Genomic DNA, 23,651 nt, shown 5'->3' on the forward strand with positions numbered 1-23,651 from the left:
GAGAATGATAAATTGATTAGCACTCAGATTATTATACATTTCTCCTGCCTCATTCCCCCTCACTCTTTCCATAAATGTCAGAGAGATGATAGAAAAAAAAAGTTACAGAAATAAGAGCACTGCTTTGTTTCCTTTTCAAAGTAAGTGTTAAAGTGCCCGAAGTTCTTGAAGAGTTGCCATGTATTTTTCTACAGGTGGGATGAGATATCATCTCCTTTCTCCAGAGGATCGAGAAGAACTGGTAGAAGGTACAAGGCCCAGAAGGAAGAAACATGACTACCGCATAGCCCTGTTTGGAGGCTCCCAACCACAGTCTTGTAGATATTTTAACCCAAAGGTAACTAACTTTTATCCTTGTTTTTGTCTCTAAAAGCACTGAGCAGATAGACTGGCACCTACCACCGATAGTAATGACTCAGAGATGTTATAATTTATGGTGTTCTTTCATAGACCTTATGAGATACATAGTTATATCTCATTTTACATATAAGGAAACTGAGGCTTAGTCAGATTTCAAATGTCTCTGTGACTGCTCTGGAGTGCTACATAGTAACCATTATCAAAAAAGGAAAGCAGCTCTTCTAATTTGCAACTCCTTGCTTTACTTATGTGCCATTTTCAATGAAAATCTGCTTCTGGAGCTATGGGGTTTTATTTTCCCCTTTAGTAATTATGTTTGAATATAAAATAATACAGTCTTTCTAGAAAATGTGAAAAATCTAGACCATCATGAGGAAAAAGATAAAATTACCTTTAGTCCAACCATCTAGATATTATTACCAATTTTAATGTGTTTTACATTATGCCATTTGGGCAGCAGAGTTTGAGTCACAGGTCTAGGAACACAATTTTTAAAAATAGATTATGAGCAAGTCCATTCATATTTCTACCTCTTGTTTCTTAGACCCGTGACTTTTGGCTGTTGGAGAGATAATACTGTATTTTGCTATTGCTATATATACTGGCCAAGCAGAACACATACCATAATCCTAAAAAGATAGCACCTGACCTTGCAAAATGGTACCCATAACTGATGTTGAGTCTCAGCATTTAACAATCTCTTTCATCATCTTATAGCCCCATTTTTTGTTGATGATAGATACCTGGATGAGTCCAGAGCATCCTTTTTACATCAGGATACTTCTGATACTACTTTCTCCGAGAAGTGGGTCCTTGGAGGCTTTCTAGATAATACGATAGTGGTGATACACATAGGGTAGTGTTGTCAAGAGTGCAAAAGACAGCATGGGCCAGTCCAAATCCAGAATAAATATCAATTCCAATGAGGACGGAGCTTTGTCCCTTCAATAATGGGACAGTTCCAGTGTAGTCAGCATGGCATTAGGTAACTAACTGGTTCCCTCAAGGTATGATAACAAATCAGATTCTTAGAATCGGTCAGTATTGCCCACAAAGTGGGTGCTAGCCAGTAGTGGATAGCCACGTAGGCCTCAGGTAAGGAAGGGCCATTAGCTGTTTTTTTTTTTTTTTTTAACTTTTTATTTTATATTGGAGTATAGCCGATTAACAATGTTGTGACATTTTCAGGTGAACAGCAAGAGGACTCAGCCATACATATACATGTATCCATTCTCATTAAGGTTCATTAACTTCTGTAGCCACTGACTTATGTAGATAATGCATGCATCTATCACTGCACTGTAGTCACTCATAAGCCCACTGAGCAAGCATCACACTGGGGAGGAAAGATGCAGACACAGTCCTAACCACATGATTACTAAGACTTTGCTGCAGCTGTGGGCACTCCAGTAAGAATTCATGTGGGACTCAAACTTGTTTCTTTTGGAAGAAGGGGGTGGGGCGGGCTTCTACATTATCCTTTCTCAAATCTCCTTGTCAGCATTTTTTTTTCATTTTTGCTTATTTCAGGTATAACCATCTGGGTAAACCATTAGTCACTGTCTGACAGTTGATAAAAAACTGACCTGAGGCTTCCTCTACTGAATGACATACTGAACAATTAAAGGAACTGCTTGAAAATCTGCCATATCAGGATATGTCTTTTCTATATTATGCCTTAGTACCATTCCTGAAGGGACTGTAATGCTTAAGCTAGTACTTTTGGCTAGTACTATCACAGATGAACCAAGCTCAGGTCTCAAATTTGTCAGCTGATGTGGAAAGACTACCTCCAAGAAGACATAAACCTGGGTGAGGGAGAAGCCTACTGAGGAAGGGTCTGATTATCCCATTTGGATGTTCTGTGCCTTTGAGACCTCCAAAAGCCCAGTTCTGTGTCTAAATACTAGATCATGGATTGAAACCATGCTATTGCTGATGTGGTAGGTCAGGTAACACTATTCAAAATGGGTTAACGATATGCTCACCTGGTTTCCCTTGGTGTCAGACATTTGCTGTCTGTCAGACCCTAGTGGCCAGCCAGGAGCTATTTCCTGAAAAAATGGTACCTGCCTAAAGTAGGTTGGCCCTGCTCTAGAATCCCAGGGGTGTGCTCTGTGGTCATATTGGGACATGCCTCAAGTTATAAGCAGCAACTCAATGCCCTAGGGTCACAGGCTAGCCTGAGCAGCTGAGCTGTACTTCTGTCACCTGTCCCACTTAGAAAGCTGCTCCAGGTTTTGCTCACAACTGGCAGCTTTTTGGTTTGCCCAGTTAGAGCGTAAATGTAGGACACCCAAACACAGGATATGTGTCATCTGTAAAGTGTTAGAAGATGCCTGGGGCAACAAGCTGTCCTTCATTTCCAAGGGGTTATACCAATATGATGTAGATCAGGGCTTGGCTAACTTTTTCTTAAAGAGATAATAAACAGTTGCAATTTTATAGTCTACATATTCTTTGCTATAACTGCTCAACCTGATGCTGTAGCCGGAAAGCAGCCATAAATAATACATTAAAAAATGGGCATGGCTGCATTCCAATCAAACTTTATTTACAGAAGCAGTCAGTTGGTTGGATTTAGCCTGCAGTTTGCCAACCCCTGCTGCAGACCCGTGGACATCTAGGAACCCTGTTGTGAGCAACACCATACTTTAGGATAACTTTTGTTTTGGGAAACACTTGTCTTTCCAAGACATGTGGGATCCCTTCTATTTTCTGTTCATTTCTGTTTCCAGAACTGATCAGTGTTACAGGCATCCACATAGGAGACCTTTGGCAAGGTGAGATAGACCAGGGCTCCTGCAGCTGAGATTATAGCATAGAGTTAGAGTCTAGAGATCTTGAAGTCAGACTATGAAATAACTTTATCTTCTCTGTCAGTTGAAAAGAAATTCCATCTAATGATCTTGGGTAGATAGTAACAGAAATACACACTAGCCAGAGTGTAAGCTATAAACCAAGTTTTAGTGATTGCTTCAGTCTAGTCCAGTGAGGAGACCACAACCTGGCCCTGATGCAACAATCAAGAGTCACCAGTCAGTTCAGCTGCTCAGTCATGTCTGACTCTTTGCGACACCATGGACTGCAACACGCCAGGCTTCCCTGTCCACCAACCCCTGGAGCCTGCTCAAACTCATGTTCATTGAGTCGGTGATGCCATCCAACCATCTCATCCTCTGTCGCCCCTTCTCTCACCTTCAATCTTTCCCAGCATCAGGGTGTTTTCCAATGAGTTGGTTCTTTGTATCAGGTGGCCAAAGTATTGGAGTTTCAGCTTCAGCATCAGTCCTTCCCATGAATACTCAGGACTGATTTCCTTTAGAATGGACTTGTTGGATCTCCTTGCAGTCCAAGGGACTCTCAAGAGTCTTCTCCAACACCACAGTTCAAAAGCATCAATTCTTTGGTATGCAGCTTTCTTTATAGTCCAACTCTCACATCCATACATGACCACTGGAAAAACCATAGCTTCGACTAGATGGATCTTTGTCGGCAAAGTAATGTCTCTGCTTTTCAGTATGCTGTCTAGGTTGGTCATAGCTTTCCTTCCAAGGAGCAAGCATCTTTTAATTTCATGGCTGCAGTCACCAGCTGCAGTGATTTTTGCCATCCCCCAAAATAGTCTGTCACTGTTTCCATTGTTTTCCCATCTATTTGCTATGACGTGATGGGACTGGATGCCATGATCTTGGTTTTTTGAATGTTGAATTTTAAACCAGCTTTTTCACTCTCCTCTTTTACTTTCATCAAGAGGCTCTGTAGTTCTTCACTTTCTGCCATAATGGTGGTGACTCATAACCCACGGAAGATATATGCTGCCAGATACCAAAAAGACCTCCAGGGAAGGAGTGGCAGGTTAGATTGGTTAAATATCATCATATTTGGACTGTCCCTGTGACTGGCTTTTGGGTCATATATCTATCTACAGTCAGAATATAGGCTGATTTTTTTTTTTAACTGAAGACATCTAGTTTCCTTCCTTAGAAGACTGAGTGAATGGCAGGTACCATAAAGCCTGATGGCCTGTGCAACACAGGGCAATAAGCACAATGTCAGTGCGCTTAACAGGTTGATACACCTACGCATCTATTTCATACTAGGTAATGTTAAGACTGTTGACATTTCAGTGGCTATTTAATTTCATTGTTTTTTAATTTTTCAGGATCCTTATGAGTCAGGAGCAGGAAACTTATCAGTTCTTTTTCTCCCCCAAGAAAAATATGAAGTCACAGGAGCTTAAATTATAATTCTATGACCACAGCTTTCAGGTGTTGATGATAGTTACACCCCTCCTAACTCTGGTGTCAATTTTGACAGTTAAAAATGCAATTAAAGTATATTTTGGTAAATTAGTAGATGTCTGCTTTGATGTACAGAGGTACAAGGAGAATACTGATTTCACTTGGGAGACAGCATTGTTTTTAGAGTAAGGCAAATATGGAATGACTACTAGCACTTGTTTCTAGCCTGTAGTTGTAACAATTTCCTTGATTTTTTTTTTTTTTATTGAACAGTTGAAAAAAGATGAGTGTGCTGCACAAGCCTGGAAATGAGACTGTAACTTCAGAAATCTCATTTGATGTCTTGCTTTGCTCTTATAAATGGCACATACTTGGTGCTCTTCTGTATATTCAATCACAAGTTCTTAGACTTATAGTGGAAAAATTTAAATAATTGAGGATATAACTACCAATAAAAACATTCTTATTCCATCAATTATTACTCATTTCCTAATGTTAACACTATTAGCACCCCATTATAATATTTATTAAATATTTCTGATGGAAGTTCCACCCTCTCCTTTCTTTTTGCTAAAACTACATCTTAAAAATTTTCACCATTTACTCTTATTTAATATAAGTTGATTGTATTTATTATTTCAAATATTTAAAGTCAGGAGGCTGATTTCTCTAACTTATTATTTACCTTGAATCCTCAAAGTGAACATTATTTCATTTTCCATTTCAGATTTCTCTAGAAGTTATTATTTACCTTGAATCTCCAGAGTGAACATTATTTCATTTTCCATTTCAAGTAGACTGCTTAATAATAAATACTGTATAGGAATTGTTTTAAAATTCTTGAATTTAATATTTTCAGAGATGTTAAAATGGTTTTAGCTATCAATAATGGAACCCATTAATATGTGTCCTATACCTGTTCCAAATGATTATTTTGACTGAATTGATCTCCTTTAAAGAGACAATTTAAGCAGTACTACTTAATTGAATTATCTAGAATTAAGCAGTATCCCTATAAAGTGTTGTCTTTAGATATTCCTTGGATATCACTCATGAGAAGCAGCAAATATTTATATTAATTGCTGATTGAAAGATAAGAAAAAAATGAATATGTTCTTGTCGTCCTTTCATGAATTCTGCTGAGTCTCCTCTTCCCCTTCCCCACTGTCCCTGTTGATATTTATCAAGTATTTAATGATTACTGAAGAGTTATTTGTCTGAATCCAGTGCTCTGTTCTCAGAATTTGTGTTCTCAATTGTAGCATGGGAATGTTTTATAATACTGATGCCAAAATAAAAGTTGACTTAATTGACCAGATTATTTGGACTATTCCTGTCAGTGAAATGATAAGCTTTGAGGGCTTAAAACTTTGTAGGGGTCTTGGCTCACCACTTTCACATGGTGGAGAAATAGGAGACTCTGCCTCAGAGAAAAAGGGATTCTGCATATACCCTGCTAAAACCAGACAAGGAGTAAGAACAACACAGTGAGGACCAGTCCTGGTTGCAAAGGCAGAAAACCAATGGTGCCATGTTTTACAGAACCATCAGATTCAAAAGGTTTATGCTGAGTGTCTTTTTCTTTTGGCTTCACTACACAGCTTGTGGGGCTTTTAGTTCCCCTACCAGGACCCTCGGCAATGAGAGAACGGAGTCCTAACACTGGACCACCAGAGAATTGCCTCTAAGTACCTTTTCCTGCTCACAGCTCTGAAGTAGACTCATCACTGAGCTTAGTGTCTGGCCCAATGTGTACGGAGACGTTCCTACACTATCATCAAGGTGGAACTTGGCAATTATATGTTGCATATGATTTTAAAAGCCTTGTGCATAAAAGAAGTATAAACCTTATAGGAAAATGTTATTACATTAAAAAATTAGAGAAGTTTTTGTAAGAGTGCATCAGTGGTGTTTGTCACCAGCAGAGTGTTGTACAAATAGTGTACTGAAGTCCAAGAGGGAGTGCTGCTGAAATGATTAGGAGCATCTGTCAGAACAGAATCTCCACAAAGGACAGCAGTAATTCCAGGTGGGTTGGACCCATAGCTGTATCCCCCAGGGACTGACATTGCTGGAATACAAGTATGGGTCAACATGGGTGTCCTTTAAACATTCTTAGTTGTCAGTATAATAGGTAACAGTGGTAAAACCAGTGTTCTTTGCAGCTTATGCACATTAAGTACTTCTCACACCTGATTGTTTGCAGGCAGTTTGGTGGTCCTCAAGTTCAGACAGAAGAGATTGGAACACATTCTGAGGTGAATTCTCAGTAGAGTACCTTCCTAGAATGTTTTCCAAAACAGGAATATTGATAGCCTCTTTTTTTTTTCCTTATCAAGCATCTCCATAACACACTTTTGTAGTTTTCTTCTAAAGTCAGCCTCACAGCCCTTGTACCCCACATAGGTGTGGTACCTGAAGTTCCCCGCTTCAGGGATCAGTTCCTTTTGTGTTTAATCACTGTGTCTGCACAAGAAACTTTGAAAATACAACTTACCATAGGAGGGATGACTTCAGAGTCACTCTCATAAGCCACAGTCAGCCATAATTATTACCAATTAACAGATGAGTCCCCTTAAAAGACTGAGAGAAGACAGAAACAAAGTTGTAGGCATTTGATTGACGGCCCTAGGTGGGAAAGGATGAGGTGACTAGGAAAGATAAATCTATGTGGTGTTTCGAAGGATTCTAGTCATCCTGGAATTAGCTAGAGGGTAGTGGGTACATAAATGCAATGCTAGCGGGGCAAGAGTCAGGCTGAAGAAAACCAACTGGGAATGAAAGAAATTATCCCTATTTTTACTATATCATGTCACTTGGAAATGACTATTGGCTACCTTTGGTAATTGATCATATCATGATCCCAAGGCACAGTAAGAACTATTATTCTAGAAGGATTAAATCGTGCTCAGAGAGGTTTCTTGTGATGATTTTCTTTGAAAATTGGTAATCAGTATAAAAGATAATTAACTTGTTATAAATGACAAGAGATTGTATGACAGCGTACTGTACCAGTCAGCTGGTTGTAAAGTGCAGTTTAACCAGAATTTGAAATTTTGGGGTTGGGCAGCAGCAGGGATTGTGAAGGATATATATCACAGTCCTGTCCCTCAAACTCAAAGTGTATGAGGTGTACACAACCTTGAAGCAGTTAGAGAAGACGGAGGCTGCAGTCAGTAAAGCAGCCACTGAATGTAACCAGTTAAAAGTCGTGATACTGATAGCTTACCTTGAACTGTGTCAGAGTCATGATCTCTGAAGAAGAGAATTTAGCTTCTGGACCAGAGACAAGGCTTGATCACTTAGAGCTTTTGTGTAGCAGAGTTTTATGACAGTGAAAAAGGGATAGAGAAAGCTTCTGATATAGACATCAGAAGGAGGCAGAGTGTCCCACTCAGTCTTATCAAGACCGTATATACTTCTTTAACTGGTAACAATAAAAATATCATACCAGGCCCACTCCTACAACATAAGTCTTAAAATAACATGATTGGTCAGAAGGTTCCTGGTAAGAGGGAGAAACTGTCCTTGAGCAAGATACATTGTTGTTATATAGTCATTCAGTTCAGTTCAGCTCAGTGTCCCACTCTTTGCCACCCCATGGACTGCAGCACACCAGGCTTCCCGGTACATCACCAACTCCCAGAGTTTATTCAAACTCATGTCCATTGAGTTGGTGATGCCATCCAACCATCTCATCCTCTGTTGTCCCCTCCTCCTCCTGCCTTCAATCTTTCCCAGCATCAGGGTCTTTTCCAGTGAGTCAGTTCTTCGTATCAGGTGGCCAGAGTATTGGAGTTTCAGCTTCAACATCAGTCCTTCCAATGAATATTCAGGACTGATTTCCTTTAGGATGGACTGGTTGGATTTCCTTGCAGTCCAAGGGACTCTCAAGAGTCTTCTCTAACACCACAGTTCAAAAGCATCAATTCTTCGGCACTCAGCTTTCTTTATAGTCCAGCTTTCACATCTGTACGTGACTACTGGAAAAACCACATCTTTGACTAGATGGACCTTTGTTGTCAAATTAATGTCTCTGCTTTTTAATATGCTATCTCGGTTGGTCATAGCTTTCCTTCCAGGGAGCAAGCATCTTTTAATTTCATGGCTGCAGTCACCATCTGCAATGATTTTGCCGCCCCCCAAAATAAAGTCTGTCACTGTTTCCATTGTTTCCCCATCTATTTGCCGTGAAGTAGTGGGACCAGATGCCATGATCTTAGTTTTTTGAATGTTGAGTTTTAAGCCAACTTTCACTCTCGTTTTTCTCTTTCATCAAGAGGCTCTTTAGCTCTTTGCTTTCTGCCATAAGGGTGGTGTCATGTGCATTTCTGAGGTTATTGATATTTCTTCCAGCAATCTTGATTCCAGCCTGTGCTTCATCCAGCCCAGCATTTCTCATGATGTACTCTGCATAGAAGTTAAATAAGCAGGGTGAAAATATACAGCATTGACATACTCCTTTCCCGATTTGGAACCAGTCTGTTCCATGTCCAGTTCTAACTGTTGCTTCCTGACCTGCATACAGATTTCTCAAGAGGCAGGTCAAGTGGTCTGGTATTCCCATCTCTTGAAGGATTTCCCACAGTTTGTTGTGATCCACACAGTCAAAGGCTTTGACGTAGTCCAAAAAGCACAAGTAGATGTTTTTCTGGAACTCTCTTGCTTTTTCGATGATCCAACAGATGTTGGCAATGGATCTCTGGTTCCTCTGCCTTTTCTAAATCTAGCTTGAACATCTGGAATTCACGGTTCACGTACTGTTGAAGCCTGGCCTGGAGGATTTTGAGCATTACTTTGCTAGCCTGTGAGGTAGTTTGAGCATTCTTTGGCATTGCCTTTCTTTGGGATTGGAATGAAAACTGACCTTTTTCAGTCCTGTGGCCACTGCTGAGTTTTCCACATTTGCTGGCATATTGAGTGCAGCAGTTTCATGGCATCATTTTTTAGGATTTGAAATAGCTCAACTGGAATTCCATCACCTCCACTAGCTTTGTTCATAGTGATGCTTCCTAATGCCCACTTGACTTCGCATTCCAGGATGTCTGGCTCTAGGTGAGTGATCACACCATCGTGATTATTTGAGTCGTGAAGATCTTTTTAATATAGTTCTGTATATTCTTGCCACCTCTTCTTAATATCTTCTGCTTCTGTTAGTTCCATACAATTTCTGGCCTTTATCGTGCCCATCTTTGCATGAAATATTCCCTTGGTATCTCTAATTTTCTTGAAGAGATCTCTAGTCTTTCCCATTCTATTGTTTTCCTTATTTCTTTCCATTGATCACTCAGGAATACTTCTTATCTCTCCTTTCTATTCTTGCTATAATTTGGCCTTGGAGTACAAAATGAAGCAGGACAAAGGCTAATAGAGTTTGCAAAAACCCTCTTCCAACAACATAAGAGAAGACTCAACACATGGACATCACCAGATTGTCAATATGGAAAGCAGACTGACTACATTCTTTGCAGCCAAAGATGGAGAAGCTCTATATAGTCAGCAAAAACAAAATTGGGAGCTGACTGCGGCTCAGATCATGAGGTCCTTATTGCCAAATTCAGACTTAAATTGAAGAAAGTAGGGAAAACCACTAGACCATTCAGGTATGACCTAAATCAAATCCCTTATGATTATACAGTGGAAGTAAGAAATAGATTCAAGGGATTAGATCTGACAGACAGAGTGCCTGAAGAACTATGGATGAACATTGTACTGGAGGCAGGGATCAAGACCATCCCCAAGAAAAAGAAATGCAAAAAGGCAAAATGTTTGTCTGAGGAGGCCTTACAAATAGCTGTGAAAAGAAGAGAGGTGAAAGGCAAAGGAGAAAAGGAAAGATAGACCCATTTGAATGCAGAGTTCCAAAGAATATAATCATTAGTACAGAGCTTAAGGAAAAACATACCGCTGAGCAGGGTGAGTTGTTTTGTTGTGTAATCATTAGTTCTGGGCTTGAATAAAGTTGGTCTTAGGCAAAATAGATTGTTGCCATAATAACTCAGATCTTAATAAAAAAAAAACCATCTTATGTGATTAAGGTGAAGGAATGCAGAAAAATAAAACATTTGTATAAGGAGGGCCCCAGACTCCTTATCAACCTACCTCAGAATTAACTTTCTCAGTACAAAATAGGTAATGATGGCAGTGGTGGTCTGAAAAGAAGAGATCCCTCTGGGATGCATTTGCCCAGCAAGCTTCATGGAACTTTGAGGGGAACTTACTGATAGAGTTTAGATAGATAGAAAGAAAAGAATATATTTAATCCTAAGTATGAATATACCTTAATTGTTAAATTTTTTCATAAAAAGCAAAAGCATACAAAATATTAACTGAATGGATTCTAACTTTTTCCTTTAAAAAAGGAATTTAGATATAGGTGTACTTTTCATGAAACTATGTCTAGGAATGCTGAGGCATCTGGCATAAACCTCCTTTCTCCCCTAGTTTTGCTTTTCTCTCAAAATGATACAAAAGTTCTCAAGTCTTTTTTTTAAAAAAGTTTTTTTCATATTTTGCTTATTAAAATTTACATGTGTAGTGTTTCTATTATTTGAGGATTCATGTGTTTTCAGAATGCAGATTATATAAAATCAGACTTCTCTCTTAAGGAAAATATCAGGCTGATATTTTTGCCTTAAGGCATTTGAAGAAAAATACTACATCCTATCAACTCAGGAAGCTTTTCACTTCCTGTAGCAGTGTCCTACAGCTGAAAAATCACACAAGATGTAATGAAGTACACTGTCGTCAACTCCAAACTTCAGTGTGGTAGGAATTCAGAAAAAGGAAATCAGAGAAGCTTGCAAAAAAAAGTCTTGATCCTGAAAAAAGTCTAGAATGTGATGTATCACAGCAGAGGCAAGAAAGGTTGACTGGTACCGGGAAAGACAGGACTTTATACTTGGGTGTGTCTCTATAGTATGTGGGGATGCATGCAGAGGTGATTTTTCAAAACAAATCCTTCTACCTGTGTTTTTTCTAGACTTCCCAGTTTTCTCATTTTCATATCTTCTCAGCAGCTAAGCGTAGAACCTTGCCTAGTTCAGTTTAGTCACTCAGTTGTGTCCAACTCTGTACAACCCCATGGACTGCAGCACGCCAGGCTTCCCTGTCCATCACCAACTCCCGGAGCTTACTCAAACTCATGTCTATTGAGTCGGTGATGCCATCCAACCATCTCATCCTCTGTTGTCCCCTTCTCCTCCTGCCTTCAATCTTTCCCAGCATTGGGGTCTTTTCCAATGAGTCACTTCTTTGTATCAGGTGGCCAAAATATTGGGAGTTTCAGCTTCAACATCAGTCCTTCCAATGAATATTCTGGACTGAATTCCTTTAGGATGGACTGGTTGGATCTCCTTGCAGTCCAAGGGACTCTCAAGAGTCTCCTCTAACACCACAGTTCAAAGGCATCAATTCTTCGGCACTCAGCTTTCTTTATAGTCCAACTCTCACATCCATACATGACTACTGGAAAACCATAGCTTTGACTAGACAGATCTTTGTTGTCAAATTAATGTCTCTGCTTTTGAATATGCTATCTAGGTTGGTCATAACTTTTCTTCCAAGGAGAAAGCGTCTTTTAATTTCATGGCTGCAGTCACCATCTGCAGTGATTTTGCTGCCCCAAAATATAAAGTCTGTCACTGTTTCCATTATTTCCCCATCTGTTTGCCATTAAGTGATGGGACCGGCTGCCATGATCTTAGTGTTTTGAATGTTGAGTTTAAGCCAACTTTGCCTAGAATGGATAATAAAACTTAACTGAATTAAATTATATTTTTAGGGTAACAATTTCCTGCTCACAAATATACAGTGTGACTCTAGTGCTATTCATCCATCTGTTGCTAACATGAAAGCTCCATGTGCTTTTACCTTGCCCATAGTCCATGTGTGCAGACAGCCGTAAGTAATTCTTCCTCCACCTACAGGATTGGGAGTGGTCCCGTCAGTGGAATAAGACCTGGCACTCACATCCACTAAGCTGACAGGCCTGACTTCCCATCTGTTGTTTTCCCCTCTCTGCTTGCTTCTTCAACTACGCACATCTCCTAGACAGTATATAACTTATTAAAGGGCAGATGTTAAATCACATTCTCTATTTTGGATGAAGCGTAGATTGAAGGAATTGGGCATATTTCCAAGGGAGCTTGGCCCATACACACACAGGAAAAAATACCATAAACTCCCCTGCATACAATCTAAGCCAGATGATACAGGTGCATTTAACAACACCTGACAGATACATATAATGAGCCCAAGTATGAAACATTACTGTTTATGTGAAATGAAGTCTTATTTTTCATTCTAGGTAGAAATTCTTACAAAGAAAGGTCATTTCACTTATCTGCCTAGAAGATGAACTATTAGGCAGAATATTATATATGGCTAATATTTAGCAAGCATAGTGTTTAACATGTATAGTGGAAGAGTCAGAAAAGATTTAAAAACTTTGAGGACTTCTAGAGAAATCAGAGCCCAAATTGCAAGTAGATAGAAGTATATGCCTATTCCTGTGTCTCACACACACCATGCATACACACTAGCTAATCAGTTCCCTTGGACTTAGAGTTCTGAGAGAGTAGTTTATTTCAATTCTTAAGTAATAAGCATAACCTAGCCCTGTATGACTTAATAATCATCCATTCCCTACTCAGGTCCTTGAGTAGTACTGGAAGGTTAGAATTATTGTTACCAAGCTCTTTCAAATTACTTCACTCTTCTGAACCTCATGTCCTTGTGTCTATGTAAGTTCATTGAGCTAAAAAAAAGTAGCATTTTTGTTTTCTTAGTTCCAGCATCTGCATGGGTAGCTCTTTTTATTTTGAAGAGTAGCAGATGTTAGACACCATTTCAAAGAATGTCTGACCAACCTTCTCATCCTGAAGTTAAGGAAGCGCTTGGAAACGTTCTTAAAGATATCTTTGGAATCGTTTGCATATTACTTTCTAATATCAAATAAATTGGGTATAAGAGTGGCAAGACTTGAGGTTCACTAAATATAACATTAATAAAATTGTATTTCTCTGCTATTCAACCTGGTCACGTAGGAATTATGAGTAATTTGCATAATATGGTAGAGATTAACTTTGTTTGCTTTTGAGATATTGCTCCCTATAGAATATTCTATTGCTTACTTTTTCCCATTCTGTACTATGCAGTTTCCCTAAGGAAACAAATTTCTAAAATATTCTTCCTCAGTTTTTCAAATCCACTGACTATAACTGAAATTTCAGGATGATGTTTACCTTACAGTTTTGTGTGCCTACCGATAAACATACCACTGAGTAGCCCATGGGGACTCAATAGACTCTACTTTGAGAATAAAAAAGGGATTAAGGCTCTGTTTCTCTGGTCACCTAAGAAGCAGAATGTTTATCATTACTGGGAGTCAAGATACTCTACATCAGGTGCTCTTTTTCCTGAAGAGATCATTTCTTATGCCCTATGATGCTTTGATGAGCTAGCATGATAGGTATCAGTCAGATTTTCCCAAAGGGAACTCAGCATTAATCAATCACACACAGTGCTTTTCTTGATAAGACTGGGAATTGTCTGGATTTTGGTCTGACCCTAATTATTTTCAGCCATTTTCAGAATGCATCCAGAACACTGTAGCTTCCTTGCTTTAAAAGGGGGAGGATCCAACAAGCTGTAACTTTGGAAGCATTCCCCCACATATTTTCATAGAAGACAGGCATGGGCTTCAAACAAAAAGCGGTGGTGCTGTGAGCAGCGTTTTTTGTGAAGTGCTGATAGGCGCTCATTTCTTCTCATTGAGAAGGAAGCATTTGAGCTTTCAGATTACTCCAAGTATATCACAAATATCACAGCTTTAAGAGTCTGGCTGACTATACTGACTCAACTGAATATTTACCAAAAAAATCTCTCTCGGAAGTCTACAAAATGCCTTCTGTCTTTAGACATCAGTAGGCTAATGGCAGTTAAGCTTCAAATTATCCATTAATTCTTTGTATCACTATACATCTGGCAAAGAAGGGATGCACATATTTCTTTTTTAAAAAAGTCTTTAACAAAACTACTTATTTTAGAATTTTCTTGTGTTATTGTTCTCAGTAACAGAAGGGATAGAAGACTGGGTGGTAGTGATGAATGCAAATGTATTATAGTTTATTTTAGAGCCAGAAAAAACCCAAAGCCATCTCTGTCTTCCTCTTGCCTTCTGCTACAATTAACCAACATTCTGAAGAAGAAATCACACAAAATTAGATAATAGTTTCAAGCCCAACATTCTTATATATACTGATAAACTAACATATTCTTATGTTTTGTATGTTCTCAACTGTATCTTTGCTTCCTCCTTTTCAGTTATATTTTTCCATCATTGAAAGCTTCCTGTCCTTTCCTATTACAGGATTATAGCTGGACAGACATCCGCTGCCCCTTTGAAAAACGAAGAGATGCAGCATGCGTGTTTTGGGACAATGTAGTTTACATTTTGGGTGGCTCCCAGCTTTTCCCTATAAAGCGAATGGACTGTTATAATGTCGTTAAGGATAGCTGGTATTCCAAACTGGGCCCTCCAACACCTCGAGACAGCCTTGCTGCGTGTGCTGCAGAAGGCAAAATTTATACATCCGGAGGTTCCGAAGTTGGTAAGGACTTATTTAGTATTTGTATTTGTGCTTTAAAGCCAAGTGTATATATAGGCTTTTATATCTAAATAAAGAGTTGGTATTATTTGTCCAGATACTCTTTGACATAATTTAAATACATAGCTGTCATATTTTAGAGCACATTTCCTTGAAGGTTTACCTTAGCCTATATAAATCATTAAGAGAACTTCATCTTAAATTATGTTAATTATCCAATTTCTGTCATGATAAAGCTTTCGTTGACGTCATCTGGATTTGAACTTCATTGGTGCCATGTGGATTAGTTATTTTATATACCTAATCTTGGAGAAGGGAATGGCAACCCGCTCCAGTATTCTTGCCTGGAGAATCCTATGGACAGAGGAGCCTGGTGGGCTACGGTGCATAGGGTCACAGAGTTGGACATGACTGAAGTGACTTAGCACGAACGTACACATGGATGCATATTATTTGCTTTAAAGATTTCAGAGTTTGGCTTACTTGTAGACCCTTTAAGATCTCTTTATTATAGTCAAGCTTTTAAAATCTAGTATCTTTGTTTTTTTTGTATCAGAAAAAGGTAAGACGAATCTTTTTTATTTGCGTCATGCTTTCACTTTTTAATGTAATGACTGGTAATGGTATCTTGGGCTTTTTGATCAGAACGGAATGTAGGTATGGGTATAAAAACCATTCTCATTGATAATTTGTTAGTGTCTACTAGTGTTCCTTTTCTAAATGAAAAAAGTTTCTAAATCAATATTCTACATGCAGACTAGATGCATATTAGCTTTTATATGCTTTCATCTTTTCAAATAATTTCTTTAGCTAAATAACAGGCTTCCTAAAACTAGGAAGACCAAGTAACTATAAGATACGGAATTAAAATGTTAGTCTTTTTATTTTCTTTGATGATTTTTATATTAGCCCAAATAATGTTTTACTTTTGGTCAGCATATTTAGTTTTTACTCCCCACCCCCAAATGTTTGTAAAATGAGTACAAGAAAGGTTATATTTTCTAAATGTGACTTTAGGAGGTGACCTTTCCCCTCTTTAAAAGCATTCTTCACAGAATGTCTAATACAGCATATTTGAAATAACAATAAATCCTAAATGTAGTAGAAAGTTTTATAATTTTTGTAGAAAGTATAGTAGATAACTTCATTTCTTCATCATTTACTCTACTTAAATAGTAACTTTTTTTTGTATCTGCTATATACAGTGTATTTCCTTTGTGTCAACTGACTGAATCTACTAGATTGGAAATGTTTGAAAAGTTAAAAAGAAGTTATTGTTAGTCATGATATTACTTCTTCCATTTGGTATTCTTTGCTCTTTGTAGGCTTTGGTTTTGATAGAGAATTACAAGGGTGCTATTGTTTTTAAACATTAGGAAAGTCGAGAAAACTTGGAGATGAGCAATAATTTCATTAAGTTCTAACTTCTTTTTTTCTTGGGAAAGAAAAACACACTTGACCTTTAATAGTATCATTTCTTAAAAAAAAAAAACTTTACTGAGCTCCTGTAATGTACAGAAGTTGTAACACAGGACGAGTGTGTTTTACCATTAAAATGTATAATCAAAGAACACCAGAAACATACAACAGTGCTATGAGCGTATACTTAAGAATGGCCTAGCATGATTTCAGAGCCTGCTTATACAACAGTATTCTCAACACAGCTGATAACAGTGAGGAAGAATAGTTTTGTTAGTGATGCAGTGGCTATTCCAGAACATCACATGACAATCCTTAGGATACTCTCAAATAGTAGTTTTATAACTTAAGGTATGGATTTGCCATCTGTAAACAGCTGTTTTTCTCCTCGATAGAAACATTTGAGGTTGAGTTAATTCCTATCATGCATGACTGGGCTGGAAGACATACATAACGTTTCTTACTTAATTTGAAAATCTTTTGAAATCAAACCAGTTTCTTTTCTGAAAGTTTAATTACCAATTTACCGATTACCAATTGGTAATTACCAATCACCAAGGATCTCCGACAGATCCTTTTTTGAATATTTCCCAAGGTCTATACAAACAAGGATAGCTTTTTCTTAAACTGTTTCTATGTTTGGCTGCTGTTGCTTGAGAATAGAAAAGACTCTACAACCTTCAAATCTTTCCTTTAGGAATTAATGATTCAGTTCCTCAGTCAGCTCACTCCAAGCTCCCCTCACCACCACACCCCCTCCCCCCCCACACACACATACACACACTAAGCTAATCAAGATGGGGTCCTTTTCTTTTACAGGAAACTCAGCTCTGTATTTATTTGAGTGCTACGATACGAGAACTGAGAGCTGGCACACGAAGCCCAGCATGCTGACTCAGCGCTGCAGCCATGGGATGGTGGAAGCCAACGGCCTGATCTATGTTTGTGGTGGAAGTTTAGGGAACAACGTTTCTGGGCGCGTGTTGAATTCGTGTGAAGTTTATGATCCTGCCACAGAAACGTATGTATCATCAATTTAAAAATCTTACTTCACTATTAACTGTATTCTTTAAGCTCCAAGGAAGAAAATCTTAAAAGGCAGAAGGAACCCAACAGAAGGATTTTGTTCTTATATTAAGAGTGTATTAATACATACACTTTAGAATGTGCTAGGTTCAGGGGCACATGTATAGGTTGGACCCTTCCTCCACACCTTAAGAAATGGCTTGACCTTGTATCTTGTGGGAGCCCCTCTTTCTTTCCTGCTTGTGCAATAAATAAATCCCTGAGGATGAGCAAGTATGACTGATTCATCAGATTCAAAATGCCTTTTTTTTTTTTTGAGATATCCATAAGTGTAGAGAGGGGAAAACAATGTATAATCAGTGGTAAATTTGCCTTTAATTATATTATATATTGGTTCTAGCTTAAATGAATGATAGCCCTAAATATAACGTCTTTTTTTTTGGTAATTTGTGCTGACTAGGGTATGTTTGGATTCACATATATTAAATAAAATTATTCTTAATCAACTGAGAAGTAACTCCTTTTTAAAAAGCAAAATATAAAGAAATAAATGGTTAACCAGTTTTTCTGATCTTGTTAATGATGGAACCCATCGAGTACAGCCAAAGGAAATGCACTAGTTACTGAATAGTGGGAGTGCTGGTAAGTATAGTGTAATTGACTAATGAGAAAATGAACACAGATGATACTCCAGTCAGACCTTTTATTAATAATCAGAAACATACATAGACCTTTAATAAGAAAATCCACTTGTTCATCTGAAAGGATTATTCTTCCTTTATCAGAAAAAGTTGTTGGGTGAATATGTTCAACTTAAATGTTATGCCAAAGAACTGCACCAAAACTCTTGTGCTCAAGGTTTGTATTTAGAAAATACTGCCAGGCTACAGAACATACAAGTCTTCTACTCTAGCTATTGCTTTTTTTAAGTTAAGAGTAAACACTTAATTATAAAATATGATTGTCATTTGCAGCTGTTTGTGCTTCCCACCTACTTTTGAAGGATTTAAGGAAGCAAAACCATTAACTCTTTTCCCAGAAAAAAGTGCAGTTGCAGTTGTTCTTTTCTCATTTTTTCCTCTACTAGTCTTCCATGTTAGGAACAGAATTGAAAGAAGCTTATCTTGAAACTTGGGGCTTCCTTAGTAGCTCAGACAGTAAAGAATCTGCCTGCAATGTAAGATAACGAGGTTTGATCCCTAGTTTGGGAAGATCCCCTGGAGAAGGGAATGGCAACCCACTCCAGTGTCTGGGAAATCCCATGGACAGAGGAGCCTGGAGGCCTACAGTCCAAGGGGTCACAAAGAGTCGGACACGACTGAGCGACTGGCACTTCTATCTTAAAACTTACATTTTGCTAAAGTGTTGAGACTAGGAAATCTCTTGAGATTATCAAACTTAATACTTCTCAATGTTTTTTAAAAATGTACCTTTGTACTGGCCAGGGATCACTGGGGATACCCCTTATCCTAATCCTATCATCCATCCAGCCAGATAGGTATCCAGCTATCCAGCCCCTCTTGTCCTAAACAGTAGGAGCAGGGTATATACAGATGGTCCTCCCTCCTCTATCAGTCTCTACTTTGCCTCCCATAAATTCTATACTCAGAAAGCATACAGGATGGAAAACTGTAATCTCATTCACTCTGCTGCCTAATTATTGTTTCATTTCTTAAAAAGGTCTTAAAAGTAGAACCCATACCATATAAACTCCAGGCTTCTAAATTTTGAGATCTGTATTTAGGCAGTATCAGTGTAAATCAATATATTCTTGTTCATAGTAGCGGGGGAAATGTATAAAGGAATCTACAGTATCAATATTTTTTTAAAAAACTAGGTGAATATAATCACTTTGGGGAATATTTTTAAATTTACACAACTTATGTATTAAATTTGAATTCCGTATATTTTCTATTACATTTAAATTCCCTAAATTTTCCTAAGTGAAAAGCTAGTGTAAATTCTCTTATATCATAAAGAAGAAAGGGGTATGTGTATTGAATTTTTCCCAGTCAGATACTCTGTTTAATGCACTTTGACAGCTCACTGAGTGTAGAGCCTGTCAGAGGTTGAGTACGGGCTCTCCCACTTCTGAGTTGTACACTGACCTTTTCCCCTGGGGGGCCCTGTGTGTTTATCCTGAAAAATGGGAGGTCTTTAACCAAATGCTCAGAAAATGAGAGTAGTGACTGTCAGAACTATTTTTAAAATAAACCAGAAGTATGTAAATATAAGGCTACAAGAGTTGTTGATATTTCAGAGTTCATTATGCTTTAAAAAGAAGAGTTATAAATAATGATATTAGAGAGTTATACTCATGCCAGATTCCACCCCCTTTTTTTGGGGGGGTGGCTGTCTGGAGCCTTTTGATTTATATCACCCGTTAAGAGCACCACCTGCACAATCACAGGTGTCAGTTATATGTCTGGGAGTTTAGGCAAAAAGAGAGATTGAATCTCATAAAAAAAGTAACAAAATGGTGTGTGTAAAGCTACCTGTGAATTATTCTCTGACGTGTGTCCACATTATATTCTCAATCTCATTCTTTATAATAGAGCCTGTGAACACAGCAGTGTGCTAATAAGTTATTAAATGTGACAGAATGATAGTAGTACTTTAGTTACTAGAGCTGCCTAAAAGTTCTAAGTGTATATTTAAAAATGGATGTGTGAATAGTAACACATAGGCTGATTTGCTGATTGCTAGAGGCCCATGATAAATTTGTGTTTTACTTACTTATGTAAATATTAATTAAAACTACATATGACAGTATTAATGCCTTATATTTCCTTACACATCTTCCTTTTCTTGTTTGTTTCTGTTTTACAAGTTATTGTGAACTACAGAAGTGGGTTTCTTCCAAAAACATGACAGTAGTCTCCAGATAGCCTCTATTTCCCATATTATTTTGGAGTTGAAAGAAGAAAATCTTTTTACCTGTAAATCACCAGTTAACTTTTGTTTTCTAGCTTTTCAGATGTGCATATTTGTGTGTGTATACACGTATGTGAGCTGTAACTGAGCACTTACTTGGGATAACAGATCTTTCCTGTAAATTCATATAAGTCCTTTTACTTCTTGTAAACAAGTATACTAAACACTTTCCTTAATTTTTTTCAGGTGGACTGAGCTGTGTCCAATGATTGAAGCCAGAAAGAATCATGGGCTGGTATTTGTAAAAGACAAGATATTTGCTGTGGGTGGTCAGAATGGCTTAGGTATGTGATGTTAATTCACTGTTCAACATTATCAGTGAATTTGCTGATGTTTCCTTATCCTAACTTATAAAAATGTTTCTTGAGATCTTGATACAAGCATTAATTACATACATCATTAGATTTATTTTTATAGTTTCTGGGAACTAACATTTTATGAAACGTCATAATACATTTAACATTCCTGTCCGTGAGTGTAGGTAGTAGCCAACAGTCATTGTGACAGTCTCAGATGGCTTCTATCTATTTCCAAATACCCTCTGGGGAATGGCATCACACTAGCTTAAGAACTGTTGAGTGACAGAAATATTTGAACTTTAATACAACATTTAAAACTTTTAAATGTAACTTTTAGGTCTTCTATCCAGGCTCTGAATGGCACTGTTTCCTAAACATTTTTAAACACTTCGTGAACATATCAGTATTACTCTTCTAATTGATTAAGTTTGATATTTTAATTTTTATAAATAATGTAGGTCCCATCACTTCATGGGAAATAGATGGGGAAACAGTGGAAACAGTGTCAGACTTTATTTTTCTGGGCTCCAAAATCACTGCAGATGGTGACTGCAGCCATGAAATTAAAAGATGCTTACTCCTTGGAAGAAAAGTTAAGACCAACCTAGATAGCATATTCAAAAGCAGAGATATTACTTTGCCGACTAAGGTCCGTCTAGTCAAGGCTATGGTTTTTCCTGTGGTCATGTATGGATGTGAGAGTTGGACTGTGAAGAAGGCTGAGCACCGAAGAATTGATGCTTTTGAACTGTGGTGTTGGAGAAGACTCTTGAGAGTCCCTTGGACTGCAAGGAGATCCAACCAGTCCATTCTGAAGGAGATCAGCCCTGGGATTTCTTTGGAAGGAATGATGCTAAAGCTGAAACTCCAGTACTTTGGCCACGTCATGCGAAGAGTTGACTCACTGGAAAAGACTCTGATGCTGGGAGGGATTGGGGGCAGGAGGAGAAGGGGATGACAGAGGATGAGATGGCTGGATGGCATCACTGACTCGATGGACGTGAATCTGAGTGAACTCCGGGAGTTGGTGATGGACAGGGAAGCCTGGCGTGCTGCGATTCATGGGGTCGCAGAGAGTCGGACACGACTGAGCGACTGAACTGAACTGAAAGAATCTTAAATTACAGCTTTAAAAAAATAATTGTATTTATCTATTTTTGGCTGTGCTTCGTCTTCATTGATGTGCAGCCTTTTCTCTAGTGTGGCGAGTGGGAGCTAGTTGCTAGTTACGGTGTGCAGGCTTCTCTTGTCGCGGAGCATAGGCGCTAGAGCATGTGGGTTCAGTGATTGTAGCTCCTGAGCTCTAGAGCTCAGGCTCAGTAGTCGTGGCACACAGGCTTAGTTGCTCTGCAGCATGTGGGGTCTTCGTGGATCAAGGATCAAATCCATGTCTACTGCGTTGGCAGACAGATTCTTTACCACTGAGTCACCAAGGAATTCCAAGAAATTGCTTTTAAAAATGTAGAATTTGGACTGAATCTACAGATAGATTCCACAAAGCTCATTTTAGTCAGTACCTTCAATATTTAAGAATAACAAATGACTTCTTTTCCTTCTTCTGTCTCTTTCCATTGCTATTTTTCATAAACTGCTGACAGATACATGGTAGAAGGAAAAAGAACATTTGGGTAATTATAATCAAACTTAATCAGAAAGAAACTTCATTGAGTGGTTTCCTTTTTAGTTTTTCCACAGCAGATAGAACATTTTTAGTTTTATAGAATAAATTTTAAGTATTTATGGTTCTAAAATGATAAATAAAAAATTAAGTTAAATTCCTATTGCGTTAAAGTCAGAATAAGAATTTAGACAGTAGATATGTAAGGATTCATTGTAAAATTGCTACAACTTTTATTATTACTTTAAGAGATGGTAGAATTGTTCACGTAGTTGTTCATGTTTTATTCTTTTGAAGGTGGTCTGGACAATGTGGAATATTATGATATTAAGTTAAACGAATGGAAGATGGTCTCACCAATGCCATGGAAGGGAGTAACAGTGAAGTGTGCGGCAGTCGGCTCTATAGTTTACGTCTTAGCTGGTTTTCAAGGTGTGGGTCGACTAGGAAACATCCTTGAATATAATACTGAAACAGACAAATGGGTCGCCAACTCCAAAGTCCGAGCTTTTCCAGTAACAAGTTGTTTAATCTGTGTTGTTGACACTTGCGGAGCAAATGAAGAAACCCTTGAAACATGAAAAGCTGAGTGAACTTCAAGATTCATTGGAGACTCAAAACTATGGCCACCCGTGCTTTGTTCCAAGAGTGCAGTCACAAAGTTTTAGTTTGGTGTGTTGTTTTTTTTTCCCCCCCAAGGAATTTTCAAGTAAAGTAAGATTCATGTAAAATAGATTTTCTATGATTTCCTTCCTCAATTGAAAGACCGTATTTCAGCTGGCCATATAACCAAGAACAAATCTAGCAAGAAAACTTGTAAAATTATAAGCACTTGGTGAAAATATGAATTCTTAAATGAATTTCACATTTGTAAGTATGATTATGGCAGAATGGGGGACTGACTCATAATTGAAGCAGTCTCAGGTTAGCTCTAGATTCTATTTTCATACATCATAGAAGTGCTATGTAGTTATGTCTGTTTCTCTTCAGTCAAAAACTAAGAAATAGTATGAATTGTAAGTCAAAGATAGTTCTGATGGAGCAGCTTAGTCTCATAATTTTGCTAGTCTTCATTTGTTCCATTTAGTGCCAAATGTATTCCATTTTAAAAGCAAGCCAGAGTGAGTCAAAGCATACACTT

General features: G+C 38.1%; 1 protein-coding gene across 1 annotated transcript in view; it reads left to right on the forward strand.

The window, feature by feature from the left end:
- Positions 1-23,195, forward strand: part of KLHL7 (kelch like family member 7) — a 53,005-nt gene extending 29,810 nt beyond the window's left edge. Inside the window, exons 7-11 of the mRNA XM_052638674.1 lie at positions 195-337; positions 14,977-15,217; positions 17,453-17,654; positions 20,780-20,877; positions 22,808-23,195. Coding sequence (XP_052494634.1) covers positions 195-337; positions 14,977-15,217; positions 17,453-17,654; positions 20,780-20,877; positions 22,808-23,091 — 968 coding nt within the window. The 3' untranslated portion in view covers positions 23,092-23,195. The remainder of the gene's footprint in view (positions 1-194; positions 338-14,976; positions 15,218-17,452; positions 17,655-20,779; positions 20,878-22,807) is intronic.
- The last annotated feature ends 456 nt before the right edge of the window (positions 23,196-23,651 follow it).

Source organism: Budorcas taxicolor, chromosome 4 (assembly GCF_023091745.1).
Source record: "Budorcas taxicolor isolate Tak-1 chromosome 4, Takin1.1, whole genome shotgun sequence".
NCBI classification, from domain to species: Eukaryota; Metazoa; Chordata; class Mammalia; order Artiodactyla; family Bovidae; genus Budorcas; species Budorcas taxicolor.